Raw genomic sequence first — 12,432 nt, 5'->3', positions numbered from 1 at the left:
AGCAGAATCTAAGACACGCACTATTCGCCAGGGGGAGCGAGTTGCAGAGGATTACTGTTCTGAATTTCGTCGCTGGGCGGTCGACACTCAGTGGAATGATCCAGCGCTGCGGAGTCAGTTTATTCATGGGGTTTCTGGAAGGGTTAAAAAAGCCCTTCTGATGTACGAGACTCCTGCTTCTCTAGATTCCGCTATGAGTCTGGTTGTCCGCATTGATCGCCGTTTGCGTCAGGGGGAGCATGAGACGCCGCCTATGGGAGAGCGTTTAGGTTCACGTGAGGTTGCTGCAGGTGAGCCCACGGAGCCTATGCAAATCGCAGGGGTGTCACATGTGAAGCGTTGAGCCCCTGAGCTCAGGCCTGTTTTTACTGCGGTAAAACTGGTCATTTTATTAACATCTGTCCTCTGCTGTCTAAGAAAAACGCAACGGCGGAAAACTTCTAAGCTCAGAGGGTGTGGAGGAGGCCAATCTGAGCTTATGTATATCCTCCATGGTGGTTTCTCAATGCATGCTCCCTGCTAAGGTTATTATCGCTGGCAGTGAGCTGCCAATTACTGTTTTTGTGGATATTGGTTCAGCCACAAATCTCATTGATGAGGAGTTTGCGCGCACAGCAGGTTTTAGGATTGAAAAACTGCCTCATCCTATCCGCGTGGTCACCATCAATGCTGCTCCTCTCTCACAGGGGGAGATTACTGAGTTTGTGGCTGAGGTGAAACTCCACATTGGGGTTCTACATTCGGAGCAGGTTACATGTAAGGTGCTCAGGAATCTTCCTGCTCAGGTGGTTTTGGGTTTTCCATGGTTGTCTATGCACAACCCGGTTATTGACTGGAAAACTCAGGACATAATTCAGTGGAGCGAGTTCTGCCAGGAGAATTGCCTGGCCGCATGTGTGTCTGCTGTGACTTCAAGCGTTCCGGAGTCACTTCTGGATTTTGTGGATGTGTTCTCTGAGAAGGGTTGTTCAGAGTTGCCACCACATCGTCCCTATGACTGTACTATCAGGTTTAAACCAGGGGCCAAATTGCCTAAAGCAAGGATGTTTAACATCTCCGGTCCGGATAGACAAGCCTTAAAGGATTACATTGCTGAAAGTTTGAGCAAAGGGCACATCAGGCCTTCATCCTCGCCTGTGGCAGCAGGGTTCTTCTTCGTGAAGAAGAAAGATGGCGGATTACGCCCGTGTTTGGATTTCAGGGAGTTGAACCAGATTACGGTTCGTGATCCATACCCTATGCCATTGATACTGGATTTGTTCAATCAGGTGGCAGGTGCTAAGTGGTTTACCAAGCTTCACCTCAGGGGGGCGTACAACCTCATAAGAGTCCGTCAAGGTGATGAGTGGAAGATGGCTTTTAATACCCCTGAGGGTCATTTTGAAAATTTGGTGATGCCATTTGGGTTGACTAACGCACCTGTAGTGTTCCAACATTTCATTAATGATGTGTTCTCGCATGTTTTGGGGAAATTCGTTATCGTGTACCTAGATGACATTCTCATATATTCTTGCGACCGTGGTACTCATTTAGATCATGTCAGGCAGGTGTTACAGCTTCTCAGAGAGAATAAGCTGTATGCTAAACTTGAGAAATGTGTATTTTCTGTTCAAGAGTTGCCTTTCTTGGGTTATATTGTGTCTGCTTCTGGTTTTAAAATGGACGCCGCTAAGGTGCAGGCGGTGCTGCGTTGGGAACGTCCTGATAACCTGAAAGCACTTCAGCGGTTCCTTGGGTTTTCTAACTACTATAGGAAATTTATCAAGGATTTTTCCATCATTGCTAAACCGCTAACTGACATGACTAAAAAGGGTACCAATTTCTCCGTTTGGCCTGAGGCTGCGGTGCGCGCATTTGAATTTCTTAAGAACAGTTTTGTTTCGGCCCCCATTCTTGTGCAGCCAGACGTATCAAAAGCTTTTGTGGTGGAAGTCGATGCGTCTGAGGTTGGTGTGGGGGCGGTACTATCACAAGGCTCATCTTTGCGTGATTTGCGTCCAGTTTTCCAAGAAACTGTCGCCCGCCGAACGTAACTACGATATCGGTAACAGGGAGCTGTTGGCAATCAAGTTGGCCTTTGAGGAATGGCGACACTTCTTGGAGGGGTCGGTTCATCAGGTTACTGTTATTACCGATCATAAGAATTTGCTTTATTTGGAGTCTGCCAAGCGTCTGTCTCCCAGGCAGGCTCGCTGGGCATTGTTTTTCACGCGGTTCAACTTTGTTGTCACTTACAGACCGGGGTCTAAAAACACTAAGGCGGATGCTCTGTCCAGGTGTTTTCCGGGGGGAGAACCTCGGGAGGATCCAGTACCCATCCTCCAAAAGGGTGTTGTGGTTTCGGCTCTCACTACCGAGGTTGAGGCTGAGATTGCCGAGGCTCAGGAGGAGGTACCATCTGAGCTTCCCATCAACAAATCTTTTGTACCGCTTCATCTCCGCTTAAAGGTTTTGGCGGAGCATCATGATGCTGTCCTGGCTGGCCACCCAAGGGTTAGAGGTACCTTGGAGTTGGTGTCACGTCGGTTTTGGTGGCCCAAGATCCGACAGGACGTGGTCTCATACGTGTCAGCTTGTACCATGTGTGCTAGGGCTAAGACGCCCCGCTCCCGTCCTGTTGGCACACTACTTCCTCTTGAGGTACCTAGTAAGCCATGGACGGAAATCTCCATGGATTTCATCACTGATTTGCCCTCCTCAGCTGGGAACACGGTCATCTTGGTGATTGTTGATCGGTTTTCAAAAATGTCGCACTTTGTGTCTTTGCCTTCGTTGCCTAACGCTAAGACTCTGGCTCAGGTATTTGTGCAGGAGGTGGTCAGACTTCATGGGGTTCCGTCTGACATCGTGTCTGATAGGGGTACTCAGTTTGTGGCAAAATTTTGGAAAGCATTTTGCTCACGGCTGGGGATCAAGTTGTCTCATTCTTCGGCGTTTCATCCTCAGTCAAATGGTCAGACTGAGCGTATGAACCAAAATTTGGAACAGTACTTACGCTGCTTTGTCTCTGATAACCAGGAGGAGTGGTCTACGTTCTTTCCTTTGGCTGAGTTTGCCATCAATAATCACCGCCAGGAGTCATCTGTGGAGTCTCCGTTTTTTTGTGTTTACGGGCTACATCCTCAATTTTGTACTTTGAGTCAGAGGGCCTCTTCCGGTGTTCCGGAGGAGGATCAGTTAGGAGCACAATTGTCATCAGTCTGGAGGAGAGTTAAACAGCGCCTGTTGAGTGTGGGTGCTAGGTACAAACATGTGGCTGACAGTAGGCGTGTGCCAGGTCCGGACCTGAGTGTGGATGACTGGGTGTGGTTATCCACAAAAAACATAAGACTCAAGATACCATCCCTTAAATTGGGTCCAAGGTTTATTGGTCCATTTAGGGTCGCCGCCGTCATTAACCCTGTAGCATACCGATTGGAGCTTCCTACGGTGTATAAGATACACAACGTGTTCCACAGATCGTTGCTAAAAAAGATGGTGGGTCTTGTGGACGCGACACCTATGCCTTCTCCAGTCTTGGTGGATGGTAATTTGGAATTCGAAGTCTCCAAGGTGGTTGACTCTCGTGTAGTGCGTCGTACTTTACAGTACTTGGTACACTGGCGTGGTTATGGGCCTGAGGAAAGGTCCTGGGTACCAGCCTCGGACGTTCACGCGGACCGGCTGGTCAGTATGTTTCACCGCCGTCATCCGGTCCTATAAGCCGTGAGGGCCCTGGGGTCCCTCATAGAAGGCGGGGTACTGTCATGTCAGACGCTGTTCATACCAGGGCGTTCGACAGACAGCGGTAATTCCGCTTTTGTCCACTATGTGCTCAGTGGCATCGGCTAGATTTTATCTAGCTGGTCCGGGGTTAATTTAGCTGGTGCTCGGATTGGAAGCTGGGCCATGCCCACGGCCTTTAAATAGTTCTTCTGAACATTGGGCATCGCCGATTATAGCTTCTGTCTAGTGCTTGGTTATCTCGGTCTGGAGTGGTGAGCTAGGAGTTGGAGTGTCGTATCTGGTGGTGTATTTCCCTTTGTCTTATTTACTCCTTCCTATATTTGTATTTATTTTGCCCTGTGCATTTATAGTGTATTCCTGAGTGACTGCGGCATGGTGTATATTTTCCTTTATCCTTGTCTGTGCTAACTGTGGGTATTGGTGTATGATCTCTTCACTGGGTGGTGGTTTCAGCCTAGGGTTGTAACAGACAGGGTGAGGGTGGAGGCCTAGACATGCACACCATCAGTGTAAACTCTAGGTAGAGGGTCAGTCAGGATTTCCCTAGTCTGAGGGAAATTGCAGGGGCCCGGGTTATTAACTCTTGCCCACCTAGGCTTCCCATGACACCATCTCACAGAGACACCGATGTCAATCATACCTGTCACCAGAAAAAAATGCTATTAACCTGAAGATATGTGGTTAATCTGCTCAGCGCCCCGCACTTAGCCAAAAACTGAGGGAGAAAATCAACTTTTTTCCCTCTGTAGCGTTCAGGTTTCAGTCATGGGGGCAGCGCCGCTGCTTGTCCAGTCACCGATCTGAGAATGAAGAGTGGTGGCTGTAACTGATCCCCCAGCCCTGACTGACAGTCGCTCTGCATTGAAGCTGGCTGTCAGTCAATGCCGAGGTCATGGTTACCAGCACTGCTGGTGTTGAGGAGATACATTTCATTGATGGTATCATGAGTTCACAAATGTACTGCTCTATATTGAAAGAGAAGATCTCCATCACTCCGTGCTCCTGGTAGACGTTCAGTTTTCCAACATGACAATGATCCAAAACAAACATCTGTGGCATTTCTGAAGAACAGGGTGATTCAGTGACTTCCTGTTTTAGAAAACAACATATGTCAAAGGCTGCAATAAACAGACCCCAACCTAATTTTATCTTAAAGTGTCTAATACGTGTGAGCAAAGGTCATTGTTAAGGGAGGAGGAGCAGGGTCAGCCGCGACATTGCCTATTGTGGTTGGTGGATCCATTGTTATCAGCTGTGTACAGAGGTATTACCTGTTATTGCAATCATGCCTCTGCTGATAAGGAGTCTGCTGAAAACTCTTCTTGAAAGGTTAGGAAGTATGAGTCTAAAATAAGCCCCAGCATAACACAAAAAAATAATTTAAACAATAGATCATTTTCTGATGATGGCTTCACTTTAACAGCTGTGGGAAACAAAAAAACCCCACAAACCTTAGAAGGATTAATATCCTAATCAAGTTTATTCTACCAAACCATGGATATTTTTTAATTTTTCTCCATTTCTGAAAATTGCCATGAAATTGTGTTTTAAGGCACATATATATTAGGAAAAATGATCCTGGAGGGCCCAAATTTTGCTATGGGGCCGACAAGTTTAGTTTTTTTCCCTTTGATAAATTAAGTCTAAAAAACCAAAGGCTTCCAACTGGTAGTGAAGTTTTAGCTTGAGATATACCGTAAGTACTAACAAATCGTCCATGTAAGAAGGAAATTTGTATTTTCTTACTACCCATGTTCAAACCTGAAAGGCGCAGCTATGCCAAAAAATAAATAAATTGGGACATCCTAATAACATGCATGACCTGGTTTCCAGCAAGTGACTAAGTAGAGGTGCAAAGTATTATTCAATGAAATGAGGGTGTGGAACCAAATGATGCAACCAGATTCTCAGGAAGCTTTAGGAAGGGAGAACAGGGAATATTTACATTAGCAAGGTCAGGTGATAGATCAGTCTAAAGAAAGGTGTTTTTAGGGCACCCTTAAAATTTTGGATACTGGGAATTAACTGAATTGTCCAAGGTAGTGCATTCCAGAGAGCTGTTGCAGCAAGAGAAAAGTCTTGGAGATGTGAGTCCGAGTTTTGAATTATAGAGCAAGTCAGTCTTAGGTCATTAGTGGACCAGAGAGCATGGGTAGCGTGGTAGACAGAGATGATGGAGGAGGTATAGGGTGGTGCAGAACTGCGGAAAGTTGGTGAGAGTGATACATTTGTATTGTACTTTGTAGCTAATGGGTAACCATTGCAATGGCTGGCACAGGGTAGAGGCTCCGGTGTAGTGACTGGACAGAAATATGACTCTGGCTGTTGCATTCAAGATGGATTGGAAATGGGAGGGTTTAGAAAGAGGGAAATCGATTAATAGAGAGTTGAAGTAGTTCAGTCAAAGGGAGGAAAAGATTGAATTCTTGCAAAGTTTTTGTATTTTTAAGAAATTTTGCCCTAATTTTAGAGCCCAAGCTAACCTAAAGTCGAAAACAAGAATCTCCAACTGAGCCTATTGAAGGCCGATTCATCACCTATTGTCAAAAATTATATTCTGTCCCATTTTTCGGGAATAATTCAATTAATGAAAAGACCTTAATCTTGTTATTCTTTAATTTGCATCTCAATAAGAAACCTGAACGAACGTGGTTGAATTATGCCAAGGAATTCTAGAATTCAACTTGTTTACAATTGTATTTGCAAAACTGGTTTATATCTGTGATAATAAGTCATCCTGAACAGTAACTTCCACGTGAATAAGAATCCTTCCTCCTCGTTAGAGATCAGAACCATCACTGGAGATTGGCTTCCTTTGGAAAAAAATGAATTGTGTCGGAAATTGAATTATAGCACTTCAGGATAGAGATTTCCAATGCCCTGGGATGTTACACAAATTCAGTTGATTTATTGCCTTGGCTAATTCTTTAACAGTAAATTGTGAATCTCATTTGGATTTTGTTTCTGTTGGAAAGGGCTTTAACCCGTCAAGGCAGTACGTTTGAGAAGATGCAATCTTCTTTCAAGACCCACTTGCATGATCTAGGCTTACGACAGAGGAATTGATTAGCTCTTAGGGTATGTGCACACTGAGTTTTTGGGAGCAGGTACGCTCTAAAAAATGTCTGAAAGGCTATTTCTATTGCAAAACTTTTGTTGTTCACATGTTCAGTCTTTAGAGCACTTTTCTTCTGCTTCAAGGTTGTGAAAAATTTGTGATGGGACAAAAGAAGGTGAATATCCCTTCTATGAATTTACTCCTGATGAAATTCGCTCCAAACTAAGTACTATCCAACCAAAATACTGCTAAAAAAAACACTTAAGGAAAAAAAACTGCTTTAGGAAATGAAAAATGAAAAACTTCTCCAAAGAAGGAGAATTTCCTGAATACGTTTCCGTTGTGTACACAAAGTGGAAACTTTCCAAAATCTTTCTCAAAAATGCAAAACTCAAAAATTTGGAGTTTCTTCTTAGTTTTTGCTCCAAAAAGTCAGCAAAAAGACTCTGTCTACACAAACCCAAAACTTTTTTAACTGTCTCAAAAAACTAAGCGTGCAGAAACCCTTGGAGTAAAGTTTATTAAGGAGAGGTTTCGAGAGTTTCGAGGATTCATGTGCAGTTTATAGGGGAATGAAGCTATTTTTTGACTAACATTCCCGAAGGACACATTTTTCTAAAGGAAGGAAAGCTGAGTCCTAGAGTATAGATGTGACGTAGGTCCTTAATGAGCACAGTCACAGCTGGCAAAGCAGAAACAGAAGAGTGGCAGGAGAAAATGATCCGTCCTTCCTCCCACACCGGGCCTCTCTCCACCTCCCTTCTCCTCTTACAACCATCTGATCCTCCTCATGACCATCACTCAGCAGAGAGAATGTGGAGCGAGGCGGAGCAGCCACAACAAGGTGATTTCAGCTAGAAGACTTTCCCAGGACATGGAGAAATGTTTAGTCTGGAAAATGTGCCAATATTCCTATCCATCCCAGAAATTCGACTTCTTTCGAAGCTTCTGACGACGGTGTGAACAGCGTGGATCATGGCATCCTCTCGGATAATGTAACGCGTTTTGGTACCGGTTTCTAGGATTCGTTTCTATGAAATGAACACAATAAGGATATGTTGGTGAATGTTGACTCTTTCATCACTTGGGGCTTAATTCTCGCCGTAGTAGAAAAGTTCCCCCTGCAGCATTTTGAAAATTAGAAGCTTTTTAGAAAGTAATGTTTTCCAGAAAATCTGCCTTCCCCATCACCGACGACGAAGTGCGGAAATAGGACATAGGAGAGCTGAAAGCATCGGACACAGCGGGGCCGAGTAGGTGGTTTTTCTTTACGGTAGGGCTAGTATTGCTACTGCTTTTCTTATTGAAATCCGTTGCCAATGCATTTCAATGGTTGCTTTCTCATTTTGCACATTATTTATGCAGTATTTAGTATTTTCTAGTATGCACTTGAAACCGTATTCGAAAAATTTGCATGTTCGGATTTTGTTGCATTTTATATATTTTAGAGTGCCTGAAAAATTTTCCGAGTTTCATCCAGAAGACTCGGATGATTTTTTTTTCTAATTTTCATCAGATTTTCATGCATATGCCATGTGTGTCCATTTTTTCTTTCCATCCATGTGCGATTAAGACATGTATATAAACACATGCAGTTTCTTAGGTTTATAATAGAAATTCATCCGTAAAGATCTGATGCCACTTTAATGGTGAATGTGGGGTCAGATTTTTTTTTTCATGCGCCCAAAGATTTCAATGGGTAAGTCCCATCCAAGACTCGGATGAAAGTAGTGCATGGTGCAATTTTTTGAGAAATTGAGAAAAAAAATTAATTCATCTGAACAACACTATTGAACACCATGGGTCAGTGTGCTGTCCGATTAAGAATCCAAAAGCACATAGTAACATAGTTATTAAGGTTGAAGGAAGACTTTAAGTTCATCTAGTTCAGCCCATGTCTGATTCATACTCTCCCCTCTGCATGAGCCCTTACTCTTGTTTCTGAAACTTTGCAAAAACTTTTAAGAAGTTGGAACAAATATAGATAAAAAAAGAATATGAAATATGGAAACAAATAAAGAAGAAATTGCAAAAAAATTCAATTATTGTGAATGTGGTCATAGCGATACATTTCTATAAAATACCCCCCCAGGTTTTTGCATTGTAGCGCATTCTGTTATTCTCGCCAAGCAGTTTTATTTTACCCATCAAAGTGATGGACACTGTGACGGAAGTGGTCAATCTCTAGTGTGGACTGTTAGTTGCTGTTACTATCTGTTCTGCACCGAATCCTCCTCTGTGCCGTCAAGGAGCGTTGGTCTTTCGCGAAACGTCTATCTTCTTCCATTGACCTTCAGTGCTCACTGGGTCTACGGTGTCTGGTGTTTGGCGCGTTGCACCGCTCTGACAATGCTGCAACTAATAAAGAGTTAAGTGACAAAACCGCTGCGCATGCTATATCAGTATATTTTCAGAGCAGCAGGCGAAAAAGCGTAAACAGCCACCACTTCCTACATGTGATCGTATAGTAGAATATTTCAGGTTTGCTCACTGTACAGGGAGTGCCGGCCACACAAATAGGTTAGATGGCGACATGAATATGCAGCAGTTGAGGTTGCATCTCCTCCTCATCTCTTTACTTGTGCCACTTGCAGGTCTGGCCGTGGAAGTGTTGAAGAACGTCCGCCGTCCCCCTTGCGGTGCCCTCCAACCTGCCGGTAATGTCCATCAGAGGGGCGGAAGATGAAAAGGCCGACCTGTAAATTCTGTTGCAGGATCTTTTTCAGGTCAGTTCTTTTACGTTTTTTCTTGCTTTTTTTTTTTAATGCCTTGCGAGGTCATCTTGATCGTCTGGTGTGGACATCATGGGGTTAATGTTATATTACTGCCGTCCTTATGTACAATGTTCCCTTGTGCCTCCTGTTATAGCTGCCAATAACCTCAGCGCCTGCAGCTATGAGTTGCGTAACCCGTGACAAGCATACGCCAGTGTTTTTATTAAAGGAGCATTAAACCTTGAAATTTAAAAATAAAAAAGTCCTGTGAGCCCTAGAAGCAAAAACAAAATGGAGGAACAGGGGGTCCTGGACCTCTTTCTGGCTGGAACAGGAGGGCTTTAGCATTAACTTGGCCTGGAAGATGTGGGAGATATCTGCTGAAGAAACTTTCCTCCCAGCCAGATATCCTAAATAGAGATGAGCAAACTCAAATTTAAAAGTTCGGGGTTCGTATCGGACGGTTAGTGTTCGGTGGCAAATGCCGAACATGGACTTTATTTGCAATGATTGGAGTTCTGGAGAGTGAGAGAGAAAAATTTCCAGCTCAAAAATTCAGATCTCCATTGTTTTCAATGGGGTTTGGGTTCTGGTACAGTTCTCCTACCCGAACCAAACTTTTTAAAAAAGTTTGGGTCGAGTACCAGAACCCAAACTTCTATAGGTCTGCTCATCCCTAATCCTAAACTCTACCCCCCACCGATAGTGACCTGTTTAATCCCTTGTTGCTCCAGAGATTCCACACTAGTGGTCCCAACCATGCAAAAAAAAAGAAGCCCACATACAGCTCCATCCACAAAAAAATAGCAAAAAGTTCTCTGATTATATTTTTTTTACAGTTATGAATTTTTATAACCATTAAAATATTAAAAAAACATACAAGTTTGTCTTCGCCATAGTCGCACTGACCTGCAGCATGATGTCACCAGGTCCTTTTTTACCCCACAATGAACTACACAAGAACAGAACCCAATGGTGGAATTGCAAAGTTATTTTTTCACCAATAGGCATCAATACCCGGCAAAAAAAAAATGTCCTCATACGGCCATGTGGGTGGAAAATTTTTTAAAAAAGTTATGAAAAATGAAATTGTGAAAATGAAAATTGGCTACTGAAGGGATTAATTTTTGCATCACGATTAGTTCTGCAACATTCAGATATACTTTTCTTTTTCAAATCTTGTGGTCTTTTTTGTAATATCATCATGCATCATGTGCGGTCATTATACAGTATCGAGCATCATGTGCAGTCATTATACAGTATTGAGCATTATACTGTTTGCTGATAGTGTATGAAAATATCCATGTTTAAAGGGGTTGTCCTGGACTTTGATGCTACTGAATTTTCCTTGGGTCACATCAGCGTTTGTTCTCTCATCCGAGAAATTGTGCAGATGACAATTTGATTAGAGCGTGATCAGAGTGTGATGAGGAGAAGATGGAGAAAAGAATTTCTCCACCTTCTCCATTGTGTAAAAATACCGTCATCTGCACCAGACTTTAAGGCTGGGCCATCAGTATCATCTTCATGGATAAACCCCTTTAATTCTAACCTCTAGAGAATGAGATTTTGCACCATTGTATCCATTAAAGATAATCTCCTTTCTTCTCTGTCATTAGAAATTAACCACAAATGCTTTACTGGTCGTTAATGGCTGCAAAATCATGTGGTCATTAACAATAAGCAAGAAATGTACAGCTTTTTACTAATTAAACAGTAGAAAGACGCTGCGATTTTGATCGTCTTCCTCATTCAGATCTCCTTCCAGCAATAATCTCACCAATAAGTAAAATAAATCATCCCCCCAATCAGGGCCGGTTTTAGACAAAGTGGGGCCCTAGGCAAAAATTTAAAGTGAGGCCCCAAATGCTAACATTGTAAAATCACACAAACAATTAAGTTACATTACATGAGCAGGATGCGGATACAGTTGGTGGAGGGGCCTGGAGCCAGTGCTCACACTGTGGCCCCCATATTTAGGCATACCTCCCAACTTTTGAAGATGGGAAAGAGGGACAAAGTTTGCGTCAAATTTTAGGCCACGCCTCTGACCACACCCATTCATAATTAGTCACACCCATATCCACGTCCCAACCACACCCATTTAGAACTGCTGATCACACTGTTTCATATACAATAATTATAAACAAAAAATATGGCCACACAGTGCTCCATACTGTATAATGACCCCGCATGATGCTCCATACTGTATAATGACCGCACATGATGCTCCATACTGTATAATGACCCCACATGATGCTCCATACTGTATAATGACTGCACATGATGCTCCATACTGTATAATGACTGCACATGATGCTCCATACTGTATAATGACCCCACATGATGCTCAATACTGTATAATGACCACACAGTGCTCCATACTGTATAATGACCGCACATGATGCTCCATACTGTATAATGACCCCACATGATGCTCAATACTGTATAATGACCACACAGTGCTCCATACTGTATAATGACCCCACATTATGCTCAATACTGTATAATGACCGCACATGATGTTCCATACTGTATAATGACCGCACATGATGTTCCATACTGTATAATGACCGCACATGATGCTCCATACTGTATAATGACCCCACATGATACTCAATACTGTATAATGACCGCACATGATGCTCCATACTGTATAATGACCGCACATGATGCTCCATACTGTATAATGACCCCACATGATGCTCAATACTGTATAATGACCGCACATGATGCTCCATACTGTATATTGGCTGCACATGATGCTCCATACTGTATAATGACCCCACATGATGCTCAATACTGTATAATGACCGCACATGATGCTCGATATTGTATAATGACCGCACATGATGCTCCATACTGTATAATGACCGCACATGATGCTCCATACTGTATAATGATCGCACATGATGCTCCATACTGTATAATGAC

General features: G+C 43.2%; 1 protein-coding gene across 5 annotated transcripts in view; it reads left to right on the top strand.

Annotated features, from left to right (window-relative positions):
• The window catches only part of ST3GAL5 (ST3 beta-galactoside alpha-2,3-sialyltransferase 5), a 120,137-nt gene that overhangs the window by 68,027 nt on the left and 39,678 nt on the right, over positions 1-12,432 (top strand). For 3 of the 5 annotated variants that reach the window (XM_077280226.1, XM_077280227.1, XM_077280228.1), the window contains exon 2: positions 9,379-9,510. In XM_077280226.1, the coding sequence (XP_077136341.1) occupies positions 9,467-9,510 (44 nt within the window). In that variant the 5' untranslated portion in view covers positions 9,379-9,466. Of the gene's footprint in view, positions 1-7,582; positions 8,058-9,378; positions 9,511-12,432 lie in introns of those variants that run through there. The other 2 variants (XM_077280224.1, XM_077280225.1) reach the window with 2 other exon arrangements.

The sequence above is a fragment of the Ranitomeya variabilis genome, chromosome 1 (assembly GCF_051348905.1).
Source record: "Ranitomeya variabilis isolate aRanVar5 chromosome 1, aRanVar5.hap1, whole genome shotgun sequence".
Lineage (NCBI taxonomy): Eukaryota > Metazoa > Chordata > Amphibia > Anura > Dendrobatidae > Ranitomeya > Ranitomeya variabilis.
This window is presented reverse-complemented; position numbering and strand designations above follow the sequence as displayed.